This window comes from Mya arenaria, chromosome 3, assembly GCF_026914265.1.
Source record: "Mya arenaria isolate MELC-2E11 chromosome 3, ASM2691426v1".
NCBI classification, from domain to species: domain Eukaryota; kingdom Metazoa; phylum Mollusca; class Bivalvia; order Myida; family Myidae; genus Mya; species Mya arenaria.
The window spans coordinates 7,296,242-7,315,576 of NC_069124.1; the positions used below are offsets into that span (position 1 = coordinate 7,296,242).

Consider the following 19,335-nt stretch of genomic DNA (forward strand, 5'->3'; position numbering starts at 1 on the left):
CGCAAAAGGCAAAAGTAGCACACAACATTTTAGATTTATTGTTTACTACATGCAGCGGTTATTGCCCTTATATAACACAATATTTCATGATTTTGTATTATCTGGGAGTAGGATTTGTTATTGATTCCAGGTAATATCTAATTTTACACGTATGCAAACATGTATTATGACATTTATTTGAACGCCGTTAAGATTTTTTCCTCAATAATTGACCACATACCAATTTGCACGAATAAAATTGCTTTATTCCTTCCAGAAAATAGCAATGTTCAAACTCTCGCCCGTCATCAATGTTTGTCATTATTTAAAAACAATATCCTGTGACTGTTTTTAGTTGAACCCTTGTTTCGCTGTTCATGTTAGCGCAGTGGTTTGTGGTCTAAGCCATATTTATATCAGGTCTAGAAGTGGATGAGAGGTTGGCCGGACAAATGGGTTTTCTACAGGTACTCCTGATTACCACAACATCATAAAATGCCTGATCGGGTATCATATCGTGCCAACGAGAGTTACCAATAGTGTTGTATTCACTTGATTCACAATGTTTTTAATAAAAATGTTTAAAAATAATTTGTTTTCTATAAACGAGATATCAATTCAACTTCGCCGAATTGTAAAACACAACAATCGTCTCTCCGCTCCAAGTTCAAGGTCGTAGTGGGATTCAATGTCAATGTTACGCTTGAAGCTCTGTGACGCCATATGATATAGGAATTTCGATGTTTTGCAATGTTTTGAGTTGTGAAAAGCCTTGACTTTTAGTATCACTATAATAATTGAATTTCAATTGCACTTTACAGTATTTTAATTGTCTATTGGAAGATGTGTTAAACGTGTTTAACATGCATTCTCCCACTAAATCTAGTCCTAGTGGTCAATAAAGCCTGATAGAATCTCATATAAGAGTATCTCTTCTCCAAGGCTAAAATTTGAAGGCCATATTAATTGTCTATGGGTGATTTTAATCAAACTGCCCAGAATTAAACCCCTTCATAGTGGAACGTGTGGTTATTTCACCAAGCGGTCAAATAATAAATAAATTTAATAAATAAATGATATATGAAAATTTTCCTTTCGACAACTTCGAGAACATTTGGACAAATGATTATAAAATGAGCGACTTCAATTTATATATAACCATAATGATTGGGAACCACGTAAAAACAACATAAATGAGTCATAATCCTCACTTCAACAGTCCTAAAATATCCACGGCGCTTTGTTTCGGAAATATGCACTGTCTGAAGTGGCGTGTTTACTTGTTGACTTTCTCCTCCCCTGACCCTATCATAGCTGAGCTTTTTCTCCGCGGCCTTTAAGTAAACACACACATTCATGCCTTAAAATACAAACCCCCTTGACAGTATGTATGTTGCGGTCCGGGCTGCAGTAACACCACTCAATAGACACTCCGCAGGTGCTCCTCAAGTTGTAAGCAAGGTCAAGGCGTGTTTTTATTAATCATAGCGTCCAACGACGGGCACAGTAAAAAGTCGACACCAGTTTCGTTCCTTTACCGCAATACCTGCAGAGACCGCGTTTCTAGACATCACTGGTAACCTTCTATACAACAATCAGACTACCTGAAACGGACCAGGCCCTGCTATATCTCATATCTCTCGTCCGGGTCGGAACATCACGGGATAGATGGGTAAATGGTTACCGGGTATCCCATTAGACTAACTTACGTGAGCCGAAGGGAAATATCTATGAAAACCTCAATGTTTATTATACATTGATAGTTTAATAAAATCAAATTATTTACAATGCTTTACAATATATGAATTTGTGTAGCTTTCTGCTTTGTATTTCACAACACCATAGAACAATGCTCGATTGGGGGCATTTCTTCCAAGTCTTGTGAGATTGTAAATATATTTTACCTGCCTAGCTAAATATTCCTCGGTAAAGGTCGCAAGCCCCATGTAAGGATTAAAGCCTATATCGTTCGGTTGTGGTGGTTGAGGGAAGATGGCGCACCCGAACTTGCGGGGCATTAATGTCAAATCCGGGACCCGCCCCTTTGCTGTGTGTGTGTGTGTGTGTGTGTGTGTGTGTGTGTGTGTGTACGCGTGCGTATGCCCGCGTGTGTGTATACTTTATTGTACCATTGTACTCCTTTTACATATCTAACATTACCAGAGGTCAAACTACCATACAGATAAACCTGACAGATGTATACCATCTTAATTAAGAGTCAACTCTTATAATTTATTGTAAAATAAATAACATGGGTACAGACGATTTAGTTCCCGTTTACCAAATGAGATGAATAAATACATATGCTTGGTTAAATTTCGATGCATAACACAGTTTTTATGATGTTAATGACAACTTCTGTAATATACATTGTTGAAGCTTTATTGAGCACTCCGTATCCTTCAAATAGAAATGTCCACCCTTCAAAATGGTCAGGTCAAACTCTCCACTTGACACAGATCGCCATGCTGAAAGTAATTGAACCATTACATCCGTGAACTATTTCTATGATAAAACTCATTTAGACACAACAGGAAAGTCAAAATAAATCCTAATACATCGTTATAGTAACATTTGAATAACTAGATGATATCATATCAATTGGCCTTTGTATTGGCTCGAAAGTAATAAAAATATATATAATTTTCCTGCAAAGAACTAATATTTTAAATAAAACATGTTAAACATACAGTGAAAACTACAAGGGCAAGCCCAGACACTAGTTAATTTAGTCCTAACTAAAGTCAACGAAACGTATTGTTTCAGAAACAATTATCCCATATTATTCAATCTACGTTCCGATAAATTGTGTGCTCACCTTGCAAATCATGAGGAGCATCGTCACTTCCATCAAACACATGGATGGACGAGCTTAGTACAGGCATAGGGTCGCTGTTCTCCGCGCTGAAATACATAATATGAAATCTGGTAAAAACAATTTAACATTTATAATCCGTGAGATACTTAACTAAAATCAACAACATAGTTTATCTCCATTTACCTGATAGTGTTCCGACCAATTCAACTTTCAGTTTATGCTCGTCTTTGCAATACTTGTAAGCAAATAAAACTTAACTTTTTCTTAATTAATTTGAAAGTAAACGGCTCGGTTACCTGATATTATAAAGCAGTTCAAAATCAGCTTTCAAAGCAGGTAGGAAAATTGAGATGTACTCCTTGTTATCTAGAATTTCTGACGGAGTTCCACCTGAAATGTGAGCAAAAACTTGATAACTGTTATACATTTGTTTATATACTTAAGTTAATTGAAACTTCGGATCGTCTGAACATTTTTAAATATCCTGATACATAATATATATGTATATAACATGAACTGTATATCTAAATATTATATAAGCGTCATATACACTATTTAAAGTGAACCTTATTTATTTCAGTACCTATTCTTCTGAGAAACTGAATGAATTCGTCTTCACTGTAATTAGTCACATCCTCAGTGCGATGTCGTCGACTTTCGGACTGTAAAATGGACAATCATGGTCGTGTTACAAATCTATACACATACGTATATCTGCATATGTATATATCAGCTTTAATTCCTTTACAAAACATTTCTAAATAATACAGTACCTAATTCAATCCGATATAATAAAAAGTGACCATATGTTATGAAAGAAAGGTAAATTCTAGACAAAACATACATATAATTAATAAGCATCATAATTATATGATTTTAGAACAATAAAAAATATTGAATATGTATAAAATGTATGATTCAAATACCACTTTCGTCCTTAAATTCATTATTTTATAAGTATGAATGAACATTCAGAAGAATGTTGGAATAATACCGTGGTATGCGTCAAATATTGTCGAAAACGAAAAAGGATTTCTAATAAACAACTTTGTTATCTTTGTTTAATCCATCTTGTCGTTTTATATCAGTATTACAATACAACACTGAATGAAATAAAGCGTCATGTGTGTCACCTAAGCACACTCTTTTCAGAAAGCTCGCATTTATACATAACAGTGTAGTCTTGGGCTTCAAGGGACTAGACACCAGATAATACAATTACAAATAAATCGACCCATTTTGATAATTACTGGGTTTGTCTACCACGTAAATCCCATATGTGGCAGCAACATGATTGTTGCGTTTATTCTTTAAATCATGTAAAATGATGTATAATCAGCCTCCCACTAGCTCGCATTGACAATTGAAATACTATATTTGCCGAGTTGAGGATCACCTGGCCCCAATTTCTCGAAACTTCTTAAGCTTAACAGGCTTAAGTAGCTTATTTCAATTACTCAAAATACATACTTGAATGGAATTTTGATAAATGAAAAATGGTTTAATTTAACTAACATATAGATAATTCCTTTCTAAAGTATAAAAACTCTTAAAGAAGTAAATATTATCCAAATTATTGAAAACCAAAAATAGTGAGTTTAGCTTAATCCTGTTATAAGGGACTTAAGAAGTTTCGAGAAATTGAGGCCTGGTGTCTAGTCCCTTTAACATTATGATTTATATCGTCAAAATATCCTAGCAAATAGTTTAAACAGTATTTGTTCTACAGGTTGAGAGCAATGTGCAAGAGTTATTTGAAATGTTCTTATTTACTGTATTGATAATCGTTTCTGATATCTTAGCCGAAAAACTAAAACAACTAAACTAAACTAATACAAATGTACAAGTAAAATGCTGACATATAAATAAATAAGTCATATAATGCGTTTATATGCCAAACATTTGCCCATGTGGTTTATTTTGCACACGTGCACTTTTATTTTTAAGTCACTTTTATTTATTTTTTATCAAAACATATATCTTATTTACAAAAACCGATATTGCCAAGAAGAAACAATACATACAAATGTTGATTGGATAGCCAAAATACAGAGAACAGAAACAATTGAGACCCTTTTTTTTTGGCGTTTCCCACCCATCTATTAGAATGGTGGAAGGCCTTAAGGGCGGTGTTAACGAGGTATAAAATGCCAAACTATTTGAAACGAATTAAGGAAAATGTTATAATTTATGACCAGTGCGTACCTTGAATTTATAGAATTCCAATACCTAATAGAAGTGTGTAGAACACAAGATTTTAAACGTTGATAAGATTCTTAGTTTTATTGGTTTAAACATTATCTATCAACAAACATTGTGAAGAAAGTTATACATTAACTTATTCTAAGTCACTCTCTCAAACAAACTATTTTATGCGAGAGTGTGGTCTTGTGGGGAACCAAAGAACCTGCTCCGGGCTTGTAACCAAATACCAAACACATGATCGTACGCTCACAATGATACAATCACTCTTTCTTTTAATGAAATTTTTTATCAACGTGTGTATATGTACTTACAAACGGACCGGATGTCCCTGACACAAACAAATGATTTGGCTCGGCTCCGAGCTCTTTCTTCATATGGTTTGCTGTCAGAAAAGCTAGATAAGCGCCCATACTGCAAGTGTAAGAAAAAGTAAAAATGGAAACAAGTTGTACATCGTATATTACTGTAGAACTGCAGGGACAAGCCAAATATTTCATGCCATAAACACAACATGCCCAGCCCCGTTTAAGCCCCGTTTAAGCAAATTAAAAGTAGACGCTTGTTTTCGTAATAAAAAAATGATGGCCCTTCCTCTGCATATCGTCTCAATGTGGTGAACATTTGAAGAAAGTTATTTTAGAACCTTCAAGAGATTCAAAACATATGGAGCGGGCACGAAATGTAGTCATATGACTTTTGACCTTTACGTGTGACCTTGACCTTTAGCCGAGCTGGTTGTAAAATAGGCTCTGCACATTGCCTTTATACGAAAAATATCTGTTTGTAGGTATTTTAAAATCTTCGAGCGGTTCATATGAATTTTAACCCCTAAGTGTGACCTTGACGTTAAACCGAGCTGATTGTAACATGTATTCTGCACCTTGTCGCGATACGAATAACATTTGTAGGTAGTTCGAAAATCAACAAGCGGTTCAAGATACATGGAGGGGACATTAAATGTAGCCATACTGTACACATATTTCCTTTGACCTCTAAGTGCACACGTGACCTTGAAACGAGCTTGTTGTAACACACTTTGTCTAAATATGAACGCTTGTGGCGAGTTATTTCAAAATCCTTCAAACGGTTCAAAAGATATAAGGGACTCGAAATGTAGGAATTAGACATTTCATCTCTATGTTTGACCTTGACCTTGAACGAAGATGGTTGATACATGCACTATGCACATTGTTTCAACATGGTGAACATTTATGGCAAGTTATTTCAAAATCCTTCAGGCAGTTCAAGAGATAAGTGTAACTTTGACCTTGAATCGAACTGGTTGTAACTTGCCCTTAGCAAATCGAATAATATGGTGAAAATTTGCGGGTAGTAATTTCAAAATCTATTTAGTGGTTCAAGCGATATGGTGAGGACACGAAATGTTGTCATATAACATTAGACATTAGAAAGTGTTACCTTGACATTGAACTTGAACCGAGCTGTTTGTTTCAAGCGCTATGCACATCGTCTCAATATGGTGAACATTTGTGGCGAGTGATTTCAAAATCGTTTAAAGCGGTTCAAGAGATATGGAGCGGATACAAAATATAGTTATATGACATTCGACTTCTAAGTTTGACCTTGACCATGAACTGATCTGGTTGTAACATGCGCTCTGCACATCATCTCAGTATGGTAAGCATTTGTGGCAAGAAATTCCAAAATGCTTCAAGCGGTTAAAGAGATATGAAGAGATATGAAGCAGACACAATTTGAGACGGACGGACGGACGTACGGGAAGACAACTCGAGCAAAAACAATATGCCTCCCCTTTACATAATGGAGAAAGAAAACAAACCTATGACCCCAGAATGCAAAAGGTTTTCCATTTAGTTCCCCCTTCACGGCGGAAACAAGCTCTTGTATAACGTGGCCGACGTCCGAGCTCACCGGCTCATTGTATCTGCTCTCCCGACCGGCCAAACATACACCGTGCACTGAAACACACGGTAGCATAATGATACTATTATGACCATATGGGGGGGGGGGGGTCGGTTTTCATGTTTGATGTCATTTAAGAGCCTTTTTTGCGTTCACCCCCAGATATTCATACAAAGAACACATCGACAAAGAAGTTCTAGTCGAACAATTTGGTCTAGGTACAGTTTTAGAACAAGAAAGGTAGGAGATGTCTAAAGAGAACATATGCAACAAGATGAGCATTTATAAAAATGAAAATGATATGAATCTTGATCAACAAAGTTAATTACATTCAGATAGGGAGTTTCTACAGACGCACAAAATACATACAAAGCTAAGCCAAAAGTAAGTCTTACTTTGTATAATGTAAAAAAAATGAGCAAAGGAAGATACAATCGACCTACCTTCGACGTCCTCTGACATGTTTCTTCCCCAGTTGGCGTAGAACACAGCCCCTCCCCCTGCCCAGGGGAAGCAAAACAGTTTCCACTTGGCCTGGGGCCGACGAAGCAGGCAATTGAGTACTTTGTCGGACATCTATGAGTGCCACTTGGTATTTCTGCTATATTGTCTGAACAAAATAGTTTGAGGGTAATTATAAATGTTTCATCCTTGAATAAAATCAGAAATGTTTCGTCCTTGAATAAACAAAATCACTATTTGGTAGGTATTTTCAAATCCCATAAGAGACAATTCTTCACTTACATAAACTATTAATGGATGTTTATATATATATGCTATATATCGTGTTCTCACATAATGGGGACAAATGTGTCATTGCAGTTTTGGGCACGATGACTCTGACATTTATCAGAGTAACTGCTTTGACAACTTTTTTTCTTCTTCTTATATGGACATGTTACTCAAAACTAACACAAACATTTTTGCAGTAAACTATTAAAGTTCATGACTGGTCGATTCCACGAACCACCGGTCATCAAAACCATTTAACTAAAATTGGGCATTGTTGAAAGGTAGAAATTATATTAAGGCTAATTATTGCCAAAATGCTTGACTGTTTTGGCTATTTAGATGCTTAGAATATCAGGGGTTTATAATAAACTGAAATGGATTTTCAAAATCAATGATATGTTTGTGTAATCAGAATGTGTTTTATTTATGAGTCCAATTGTGCATTCCTTGTAAATATCACTATTCAACCTTTGGTACATAAATATCATACAATGTGTTAAGATGGTCGATAGGTTTAAGTGAAACAGAGTTTCCATAGTTTTAATTGCATATACATGTAATTTTGATATACACCGAAGAAGTCAGATTTCTTCAGAGTAATTTAAGAGTCATTTACGAGTACTTACGTCATCATGCTCACATACCATGGTTATACGTTTCCACAATACAGTGAACCATTTAATGCATGACTCAACAATATTCATTATTCCTCGAATTTGAAAACAATGTATTGTTAAACTCAGGATCATTTCCGATGTGTAAATAATGGGACACAAACTGATATTTTTCATGTTATTTGAGTTATACTAGCATTGCATGAATGCATGTTTAATATTGATAATTAGAAAAATCAGAGGTAAACAACTGAATCCGATGAAACATTTACCCTCATTTAAAATAAAGCCGTAAATGAAAAATAAAATGCTATGAACGTAATAAGCACAGAAAGCTAGTGTTAACAATTTCTTCGTTAACATGATGGTCAGTTACTTCTTTAAGCGTTAGTGGAAATGGTTTCATTGGAGCCACCTTGTTTCGTTTATAAGTAGTCTCGTAAATGACCGAATGGATTCGTAAATGGTTGAGCTCTCGCTATGAATATTATATGGCACAAATGTACAACTATATCTCGAAATCACTACAATATAGGTGTGCTTACAAATTTAACCGAATTGATGCTCTGAGCAATTTCCTGCAAAGTGGGGAAAAAGGCTGTAGCATAAAAATATTTTTGATTTAGTGGGGTACGAACCAAGGCCGGTAAAGTCAAGAAAAAGCCACATTCTGATGACTATACCACAAGGCCACCGGGTACTGTAAACTTTTTCATCACAATAGATTTACTTAATATCACGTGATCAACCAATCACGCAGCAAAAAGCCATAATTAAGTGATTATTAGCATGGTTAGTGCTAATGATAAATTGTGGTCTTCAGAGACGATATATTTGCTCCACTCCTGGTTTGTTTTGCCACACTTGATTTCGTCATACAAAAAGTGCATTTTACAAAAGAAAACATGCATGGGCGAGGTATCCTATTGATTTATATATAACATTAGAACATATCAAAACATAACGATATGTTTTGAGCATAAGCAATTGTAACAATTACCTTGCTACCGAGTCTACAAATATGATAATTTGTTTATTTATTGAAACATAAATTACTTACGCGGGTTTATTCCGATATTTAATGTCCCATTTAACCAGATCACTTGACCTTTAAGTCATGTATGTGAAACGAAACTACTTACCATGACAGGCTTTCGATACAGCTCAAAATGGTTTTACAGAACACATAGTTCAATGCAAATACATGTATTGTTTATATGATAAAAATAGATATAGACAGTTTATGAACATAGCTTTGCCCATATCCACCACAAGATGAATGCAGTTATTATACCATTGATAAGGTATTTGTCACGCGTGTTCATAGTGTTCAGTGTATATGGATATGGTATATGAATACAGTATTTACACTGAAATACATCAACGTTCCTATTCAATGATTGGACTACTTCCTGCTTTATTAAAGCTGCACTCTCACAGATTTACTGTTTTGACAACTTTTATTATTTTTTTATTTGGAATATCAGCAGTTTTATATCACTAGTTTGCAGATATTTATGCAAAAATTGGCTCATTCCAAGTCAATTTAAAAAAAAAAATGCCTAAACAGTAAATCTGCAGCTTTAAGGTTACGTGCCGTAAATAAATGTCACGAAATATTCATAAATAAACGTTGAAATAACATTAAAATAACTACGCGTATTTTCTGTACTTCGTTCAGTAACAATGTCTCCTGAGTGAACATATCGCAATATGTTTGTGTTTTATTGTAGGTTTCAAACAATTTTTCGAATCTCTTTCAAATATTTCCTACCTTTACAGAATGTCATTCTATATACATTAATAAAAGATTTTAGGTTGGAGCAATTCTCACACTAGATTGATAAACGTATCAAACACTATGTAAATAAAAACGAACTAGCAGATCCAGGGGGGATATAGAGAAAGAAGTAATAAATGACACCGAAATGCACAGTTGTAGATTGAATAACTAAAACATTTCGTGGGAAAGATCTCCCCCCCCCCCCCCACCCCTTTCGGGGAAGTGGGAGTACGCTTATAAAGCAGGCAAGATAAAATACATAATTTTAAATAATATTTTACTCAATTATATAAAATCAGATGCAGCAAAAGATATACAGTTAATAACATGCATTGCAATTTTCATTCATCCTTATTCTTATTCATGTTTCAAATTGAGTCACTATGGAAAGGCGTACACTTGTTCTTGTAAATAAGCAATACACAACCAACTTTAAATAAAACAAAATTGAAATAACTCATACATTGGGAACTGCAGGGACAACCACTGCAGACCAAAACCTAGTATGCGCTCATTTCATGGGACCAAACCCCCAGTACGCGCTCATTTTATGAGACCAAACCCCTAGTACGCGCTCATTCCATGAGACCAAACCCCCAGTACGCGCTCATTTCATGAGACCAAGCCCCTAGTACGTGCTCATTTCATGAGACCAAGCTCCTAGTACGCGCTCATTTCATGAGACCAAGCTCCTAGTACGCGCTCATTTCATGAGACCAAACCCCTAGTACGCGCTCATTTTATGAGACCAAACCCCTAGTACGCGCTCATTCCATGAGACCAAACCCCCAGTACGCGCTCATTTCATGAGACCAAGCCCCTTGTACGTGCTCATTTCATGAGACCAAGCTCCTAGTACGCGCTCATTTCATGAGACCAAATCCCTAGTACGCGCTCATTTCATGAGACCTGTTATGAAAATGCATGGTCAGTGTATATAAACACTATTCAATGTTTTATACTTTAATAACGATATACATCTCATGCTAGTAAACTCTGCTATGTACAAAAGCCTGCAGCAGTAATAAGAATAGCATTAGATAGTAGGCGGAGCCCAATATTCGTTAGAAGCTCTGAGTAATCATTGTAACATTTTATATAAATGGAATACCAAACAAGGCCAAACCCCTAGTACGCGCTCACTTCATGGTCAAGAATCGCCAAAAGTCGTGCAGACACTGAACATTTTGACACTCTAGACAATACTGTTTTCAAAAATATACATAACACACCTAGTACTCGTAACGCTTATCAATAAACGTTGGGGTTACAGTCTTCAAACATATATCAAAAACAAGCGAATGCAAGGCTCATATATAAGGTTCCGTGTTAGTTTGTATCAGTCCAAATGGACGTTTTACTCAATGAATCAAAACTGTCCCTATATCAATTATAGAAAGGCGCCAACGTATACACCTTAATTCGAAACCTTTCAACATTTTTGTTTTTGTACGTGTTTGATCTCTCTGTTTTCTGTCAGATTACCATCGTTAAGTGTTTTGAGCTGTGTATCTATTAATCATTAATAGAGCACTTCCGCGTTTTGAGATATATCAGAAAATGACACATAAGTGTGTCTTGATGCGTTGTAAACGGTATTTTGTAGTGTCCAGTTGTCAGCACTGTCCTGTAATGAGTAGATACGACCACCAACGCATACTTCACTTGGTACGCCAAATGACTGTTTTTCTAATTCTTCGCGAACACGTTCCTTAACTATCTGTTCGATATATTGCTCAAGTTCTCGAATTATTGACTCTTTTAATGTCAAATGATCATCATTCGTTGTTCCAGCGAGTAATTTATCCGTTGTTGAATACCCACCATCGTCTTCATCTTCTGTCTGTTCCATTAAAGCTTCATTACATTTTCTTTCTGTTGGGACAACATTGGCATCTCTCACCTCAGAACGTTCATAGTAAAGTCTTCCGTTGTATTTGTAGGTGGCCTTTCCTCCGGAATATTGTATGTGCTCATTTGAACTTTGCCTTTGATCGTTGTCGTTCCTGTCCGTAGTAACTTTCGAAACGGAAGGTAAAACATCTGTAACATTAACGAACAATATGCCTTTGAACACAATTAACTGCCGTTGCAATTTCGTGATAAAGTGGGTAACTACAGTGACAATTCTAGCAGAACAAACCGGCTAAACTCCTGGTGCAATTTCGTGATATAGTGGGTAACTACATTGACAATTCTAGCAGAACAAACCGGCTAAAACTCCTGGTTAAATCTATAATGATCGAAGCCTAATTGATGCTTAACCAGAGAAACATCAGAACAAGATAAAACAGAAGATTATATATATACATAAATATCGTTATTGGTTAGAAGAATCTGTCGTGTAAAGTACAGTAGCAAATATATCCTCGTCTGGTTTAATGACATCAGTGCCTTCTAACAGTCTCATGAAACAACTTGAATACGACATTATACTGCTTATACTCTGTATTTTAATCCTAAAACTCCTTATACGATAGTATTCTCCTAAAACTCATTATACGACATTATACCCCTAATTCTACATAAACAATTCGAAAACAAGACTAAACGAATCTACGCACAAAGTTATGCGAACACTCATTTAACAGTAATTTAAAACCAATGCATCAATAGCATAGGATTAAGTGTTGTTTGCAAATGCTATTATAATTTGATAACAAAAGAGGATTTAATAACCTGGTATATCATTTGAAGTGGCAGTGTAGTTGTGACTGTTGATTTTGATCGTCTCCCTTTCCAGCACGTTTGTGTTCCTGTGTTTGTTCCAATACCAGTAGTCTAAATCCTGCTCTTCTGTTTTGCGTGAGGCAGAAGGACTTCTATGATCTGAATTTAAACATCATGTATTATCATATACATGTATGCGTTAAGTGAAAAGTACAGTGGTTGTATTTTGGGTCGTAGTTATATGAAAATATCATTTATATTATTTATTATTCACTCATGTATAATATTGATGCCATATAACTTGGAAACATTTTTCTTGCAAAACGTCTACGTAATTCTGGAACAGTCCACGTGAACTTAAACTCAATACAACATACATGTCGTCTTAGGAACATCTAAGTGGTCTGTTATTGTTCTAAGTGGTGCTATTAAAATCACATAATTTCTGAGGTGTTATTTTTAAGGGCGTATGCTACATCAAAACGAGCAAGATGCATACTTTGTATCAAGTTAAATAGCATTACAGCTAGATGCTCGTGATTATTTAAACAAAACACATCAGAACTGTCAGAATACGATCTGTACTTTCTATGTGCAACGATATTTGAATTATTAAAAAAGTCCACGTAATTCTGGATCAACCCTCGTAGTGTTTTATTTGAAAAAGAGTCAAATTACTACCATTTAATGAACAAAGTTTAGAATAAATTCTAATTGATATAGTCAATCTACCCGAAATACCAGAAATGAAGTGTTACACTTTGAACGAAGTTGAACTATCTGAAAACTCGTCGTGAAAAGTCATGAATAGCCTAGTATGTAAATGGTACACATGGTTACTGAAGTATAAGTCTAGCCTTTGTCGACATATTTTAAATTTATCGGTCATTGCATCCTTCAATTGTTGAAGAGTTTCTGTCTGTACAGTGTCGCATGTATCGTTACTATGTTATCGAATGATCTCGTTGTCCCAAAACAAGAGTCGGTTTTGTAAAGAAGGCAATGCACTGCGAAATTGGACTAAAAACGTGCCACTTGCGACCGTTCAAACACTAAAGGAATATATATTGTTGAAAGAATACGTACAATTGTCAATGGAATCATATACAGAATCATTCCGCTCCTCTTGTAGCCGTTTCCTTAACGTGGCATTTCTGCTGCCTTGGAAAACAGGACTTGCGTGGGTTTCATCACCTTGATTCAAAAAGAGTAACTAGTAACTACATTTGTCAAGGCCGCCGAACCTGTCATTTGAATCGTTATCAAACCTTACGTTTGATTCTGGTTTGGTCTTTAGTTAATTAACTATATAATTCAAAAGATGAATGCAATAAACAGAAATCAAAGGTGTGTTCGAGTTTAAAGCTCCTTGTCTCACTTTTAAAACATTACCTGCTCGGATTGTTATTTCTTTCCTCTCAGTGTTTTCTATCTCCACGGAAGGCTGCTGACTAACTGTGAACATAATTTAAAACTTCTGATTATATGTATACATATATATTTCCCTTGTTTAGTTTTCATTTAGGACGAGCGTGCTTAAAATGGAATAAAACGATCTTAATATGTCAATATAGATTTCGTGTAAAAAGTTAAATACCTCTGTTTGTTGAATACGGTTCTTCTTTATAAAACACTTCCTTTCTGATGGTAGTGTCCGCTTTGTGTTGATTCTTTTCTACGTAAAAAGGAAAACGATACTTCAATCAGTCATTTGTATACATTCTTTTCTCAGTCATATTTCATTTTTCTGAACATGAAAATTATCAGCGTAATTGTACTGGCAGACAAAATGTAAGGGCATGAAAACGATAGGAACATAGTACCGGAACGAAGGTCAGTAAAGACTAAACCTGATTGTATTACTGTCACTTCAGGAACAACAAGAATGGCTGCAAGATCATCTCTACCGAGGTGGCTTAGGCAGTTGATAAAATGTAATAACCAATCGGAGTTTCTATTCGGAAGACGATCTAGTAAAACGCAAGTCGCTGCTATATCGCCTCGACGGTCCTTCTCCGCCTGAACAGCTTCCATGTCGGACTCATTTAAAACATTCCTTTCTACTAAGCAATCGACACACTCAACTGGGTGTATCTCTTTAATGAAAGCTGGTTTAAGAATCCTTAATATAGCTCTATCTTCCAAAAGATCTTTTTCAGTAAAGCTTTGTAAAATGTTCACCATTGGCTGGTAATCTGTAAAAGAATTGAAGCCAAGAAAAGTTGTGACAATGGCCTGTGTGGGGACTTTTTTCCGCCATGTATTCGAGTTTGTTAATGACGATGGTAAGTAAGAATATAGCAGAACAGGGCCGTGGGAAGATGTACATGTATTGTTTTTTGTCAAGGCGAGATATTTTGAGTTTCGATTACCAGATAAAAGAAATCGAGCAGGATAAGCAATCCCCATTTATATCTATTTTGTTACAGAGTCCAGATTGGCATACTACTTGTACATAGTGTATTTCTATCTTGGAAACAGCTTCTGTCCAATAAAAAAACAATACCACTTTATTTATGGCACATTTAAACAGATTGATTAAAAGTTTAAAACATATTCCACGAACGTTATCATACTTGGTGGATAAAAGCAATTTCCGCACAAAATAAACAGTGACTCTCTCGCAGATTTAATTTTAAGGACTATATTGTTATTCAAAATAGCTTTGAACTCACATAATTATCCTATTCGAATCAAAACCGAATAGCAACCGATAAATACTCATTAGAACAAAATTTTGTGAATCGAATCTTAATACAAGAGTTATTTATATATAAATAATGTAATTCTGGAATTACTGAAAACACCTGTCGCAAAACGAAGCATTCTCTGTATTGAATGTACGATTGCGATTTGCCATCGTTACAAATGTTTTTTTTTTATCATATTACGCAGACCGCACATTTTTAATTGTTAATTATCAAACATAAAGGACATTTCGAACATAGGCAATGACGTCAGTGTCGATGTTATGTTTCATTATCAGTACCTGCACAATGGAGAGCGTTCAGAAATGCTGTCCACTTCCCCTTTTCATTGCTGTGTTCTATGAGTTTAATCAACTTCTGTACAGACTCTTTCTGTGTTAAACAGTTCAGGCTATCGCTCGCATCTGAATAAAAAGCCTGCTTATTACAGATTTATCTTTTAGGTGTAAAAGTGGACGTCAGAATTGTCTTCAATTGTATATTATTCGTTTTAGATTGTGTTAGGGAAAACGTTATAAACACTTAATAACAATGAAAACTATTGGGACAATTGTCTATATTATAACCCAAATCCTGTTTTAAGACATAATGATCAAGGTCCTCTTATAATAAAGAAGGACGTACAGGCTACTTCAAGTCAACACATTATAAGCAATGTCTGGATTGTCTGGGTATCCGCCTCGACACAGTCAGTGGAAACTAAGTAAGAACCCTCAATTTCACTAAATTCACATGTACCTGCCGGGGACAATTGATACAAGCCTCAAACAGTTTATTTTGTATTTAAATATTTTTACTTACGCAAGAACGACAAATATGGCAAAAGTTCGCCTATTATAAGTGTCCGTTCCAATATTGGTTGGAATGCTTCAACCATGTACTTGATATCGGCCTCTCCATCACGGTTTTCCTGAAATGTAAAATCAGGAAATGCTGTTTTTATTCTATATTGTGGTGCTGTTGATATTAGTTTATCTACTTGATTCTTTTTCGAAATCTGTCAGAAATTTGCATGTCGTTTTATTTGCATTTACGTCTTAAAGCTGCACTCCCACAGATTGAATGTTTTGACACTTTTTTTTCTTTTTTTGTTGTCTTGGATCGAGCTAATTTTTGCAAACATCCATGGAAACCAGTTATATAAGACTGCTGACAAAAAATAAGATCGCAGAATTTTAAATTTAAGTTAAAAAAAATGTTAAGTCAAACCCGTAACGTTTTTCAAAAAATTATATCAATATTTTTTAACAACAACACCATTTGTCCGAAAGCGGGACTTAAGCGGGACTGTACAGATGTCAGTGTCGATGTCAACGAATCATGGTATCCTGACTCCAAGCTGCTGCTCCGTACAGAAGTCACAGTCTGTTTTGACAAATTGAAATATTATAGACTAAAACAGCGAATAAGTCCACTTATAAATACAAGTTCATACCATACAAAGTTTTATATTCATGTTAAGCAACATAGTTATATAGTTCAGCTTTTTTTCTTTTCTCTCTATGGTCTTTCTTTTGGTATTGTCATACATTTAATACATATTTAATACGACGACTGATTCAAACAATTGAATAGTTACTTTCGTACTTTTAAATATATTAAAGCAATCGTAATATTCTTACATTGATGTCTTCTTCATCTTCATGGCGTATTTCGTAATTTCCATGCTGTGGTTAAAACATGAAGGGTTAAGAATACAATCTATAATTACATCTCATGAAATTACTTCACGGTATTACCACGCTTAATAATTTACAACTCATAAAATACATATTAGGAAGCGCTCGCTCGCTTTGCTTGATACGCTCCACTTAATCATTACTATTGTAAAGACTTTGATATATTTATTACATGCACGCAGTACATTTACAAAAACAATTATTTACACTACACGTACAAATGCTCTGTATAGTCAGCGATCAAAATAGCATGAAAACACCCAAGAAAATAGTATTTAAAGAAACATAAGGTTGAGCGCGAAGCAGAGAACACTTCCGATCTATCTAGATAACTAGTTATTTGCCAATTCGAAGATCATAAATAGTAATAATATAATAAACATGAGAAGCTCACCAATTAAAAAAATATTGCAAATTCGCGTAATAGATGGATATAGCGATCGACGCACGAACTTCCCTCAGTTCTGCATATAAAATTAAATATATTTCGTTCGTCTCGAAGCATACGTGCTTATTACCGAACTCGACGTGATACAGATGACCAGCAAAGTTTCCACAAAACCAAAAGTTTTAATGATTGACATTAATTTGATATTCTTAATGAATTTTTGAAATACACAGTGGTGAAATGAAGAAATATATCTGGTGTACAATAAAGTATAAAAAATAATAAAAGAATCTTCAACAACATGGTTTCAAAATAAGAGGTAATTTTAATACATATTGTACTGTCACCTTGACCAAAATAGCACTGTCTTTAAAAACCTGTGTTTCAAATTGAACATTTATATAATCATAACGGTGAATTGACTGTTCATTATTCCGTAGAGTTTGTGTTCTTTAAAATGCATACGTATGGAAAATTTGTGTAAATCCTTGAAGTCGATTTGTGGTATACATGTACGCTTATTACGATTCATAAAGCTTCTTATTTAGATAATCGTTGGTGAATATTTTCGTTAGATATAATTTCATTGAAAGATGTACGCGTGTACCTATGCAGTTATAATTATATAATACGTACTTATGTTTCAGTTATTTATAAAGTATTTTTTCCATGTTTTTATTAAATTTCTTATGTTATTTAATTTAATTGTTCAATTCAATTGGTAAAGTACGCATCATTTATGATAAATATTCAAATAAATAATATTTCGTTATCATTTCAATTTATTAAAGTTTATATATTTTTATTAAAATAACAAATACCTGTTGTCTTGATAATTGATTGCCCATTCTTAAATAGGTAGTCCAAATAACCCTAACAACTCAGAATCGGAAATCCAGAATCTTCGTAATAAATTCCCCGTTCTTGACCAGGAAGAACTGATCGTAACAACTAATAGTTGGGAATCCAGACTTTACGTAAGGCATTAAATGTTAACACAACCAAGTTAAATCACTCAAATCAATGCTTAAAATAATTCATGACATATCGCATTACATTGAATAACATTCATTGAATAATTTGACTATTTATTTCATCTCATATTTTCAAGGTATTCTTTAAATATTTGTCTTCAATGTTCAGAAAAAGTAAATTAGTTAAAACTAATGTCAGCACTTCAACGGACTGCAGTCCACAAAATATATCTTCTTGAATCTCGATAAAAATGTGCCCATGCAAATTTTGATTTATGTTGAAACATAAGAGAACAAATTTCTAACGTCAAAGCATTTACTGCATTTCATAAATACTACTTGATCATTTGACCTACACAACTGTTGAAGGGCCTTCCACAAGTTGGTGGGGAAGGTCAACAATTCAAACGTTTCAAACGTTCATGTTTTATTTAGTTTTGAGGGACGGTCTTTCTGGGAGTAAAACATACATTCTAGGTGACATGTTTCGGGGTAGTAAGTAGTTGAACAAATTTTACAAAAGAAGATTTTATCAGATTTTGGATAAAAAACATTCACATTCTTTCAAAAAAGTCTGTCGACATTATAACTTTGTTTTTAGGTAAAAATGCCCCAGACAATCTAATTAACAATGTATTGAGAGTTCTTAATGATATATTTTCAAATAAGAAAGTAATTTAAAAAATACTGGAAAATAGTGAATGAAATTCATTTCCTGGTTACAAAAATGAAAATATATTTTTTTCAAAATAGCTGCAATCACCACAAAGCCTCTGGACATTGTTTATTGGATAGTCCCGAAAATTTTGACTCATTAACATATTCATTTTGTATTAAGACATTTCCGGGAAAAAACGTCAATGCATTTGATGAATATTGTATATGCGCATGTCACGCCTCC

The 19,335-nt window shown here is 34.6% G+C and overlaps 2 protein-coding genes across 4 annotated transcripts; both read right to left on the reverse strand.

The window, feature by feature from the left end:
• Window positions 1-2,179: 2,179 nt before the first annotated feature.
• LOC128228096 (S-acyl fatty acid synthase thioesterase, medium chain-like) lies at window positions 2,180-10,132 on the reverse strand. 2 transcript variants are annotated; one of them, XM_052939203.1, is made up of 8 exons: window positions 9,375-10,132; window positions 7,330-7,496; window positions 6,804-6,942; window positions 5,314-5,413; window positions 3,381-3,459; window positions 3,094-3,187; window positions 2,798-2,883; window positions 2,180-2,447 (listed from the first exon to the last, which is right to left on the reverse strand). In XM_052939203.1, the coding sequence occupies exons 2-8, from the start codon at window positions 7,460-7,462 to the stop codon at window positions 2,317-2,319; spliced, it is 762 nt and encodes a 253-aa protein (XP_052795163.1). In that variant the 5' UTR covers window positions 7,463-7,496; window positions 9,375-10,132; the 3' UTR covers window positions 2,180-2,316. The 2 variants fall into 2 exon arrangements, with proteins under 2 accessions (XP_052795163.1, XP_052795164.1); XM_052939204.1 differs by lacking the exon at window positions 9,375-10,132 and adding an exon at window positions 9,293-9,362.
• Window positions 10,133-10,266: 134 nt separating this feature from the next.
• On the reverse strand, window positions 10,267-18,399 carry LOC128228095 (uncharacterized). 2 transcript variants are annotated; one of them, XM_052939202.1, is made up of 11 exons: window positions 18,282-18,399; window positions 17,016-17,060; window positions 16,687-16,758; window positions 16,195-16,303; window positions 15,675-15,797; window positions 14,536-14,880; window positions 14,283-14,360; window positions 14,078-14,140; window positions 13,772-13,879; window positions 12,695-12,844; window positions 10,267-12,058 (listed from the first exon to the last, which is right to left on the reverse strand). In XM_052939202.1, the coding sequence occupies exons 1-11, from the start codon at window positions 18,306-18,308 to the stop codon at window positions 11,538-11,540; spliced, it is 1,641 nt and encodes a 546-aa protein (XP_052795162.1). In that variant the 5' UTR covers window positions 18,309-18,399; the 3' UTR covers window positions 10,267-11,537. The 2 variants fall into 2 exon arrangements, with proteins under 2 accessions (XP_052795162.1, XP_052795161.1); XM_052939201.1 differs by having other exon boundaries at window positions 16,651-16,758.
• Between the last annotated feature and the right edge of the window lie 936 nt (window positions 18,400-19,335).

Coding starts and splice junctions, on each gene's coding strand:
- LOC128228095 (XM_052939201.1), bottom strand. CDS start 18,308: ATGGGCAATCAATTATCAAGACAACAG. Junction 16,304..16,650: donor GTCCCGCTTTCGGACAAATG/GTGTTGTTGTTA, acceptor TTTACATTTCAG/GAAAACCGTGATGGAGAGGC. Junction 13,880..14,077: donor AGAAATAACAATCCGAGCAG/GTAATGTTTTAA, acceptor TTTTGAATCAAG/GTGATGAAACCCACGCAAGT.
- LOC128228096 (XM_052939203.1), bottom strand. CDS start 7,462: ATGTCCGACAAAGTACTCAATTGCCTGCTTCGTCGGCCCCAGGCCAAG. Junction 5,414..6,803: donor TTTGCATTCTGGGGTCATAG/GTTTGTTTTCTT, acceptor TTACACTTGCAG/TATGGGCGCTTATCTAGCTT. Junction 2,448..2,797: donor TGCTCCTCATGATTTGCAAG/GTGAGCACACAA, acceptor AATTACTTTCAG/CATGGCGATCTGTGTCAAGT.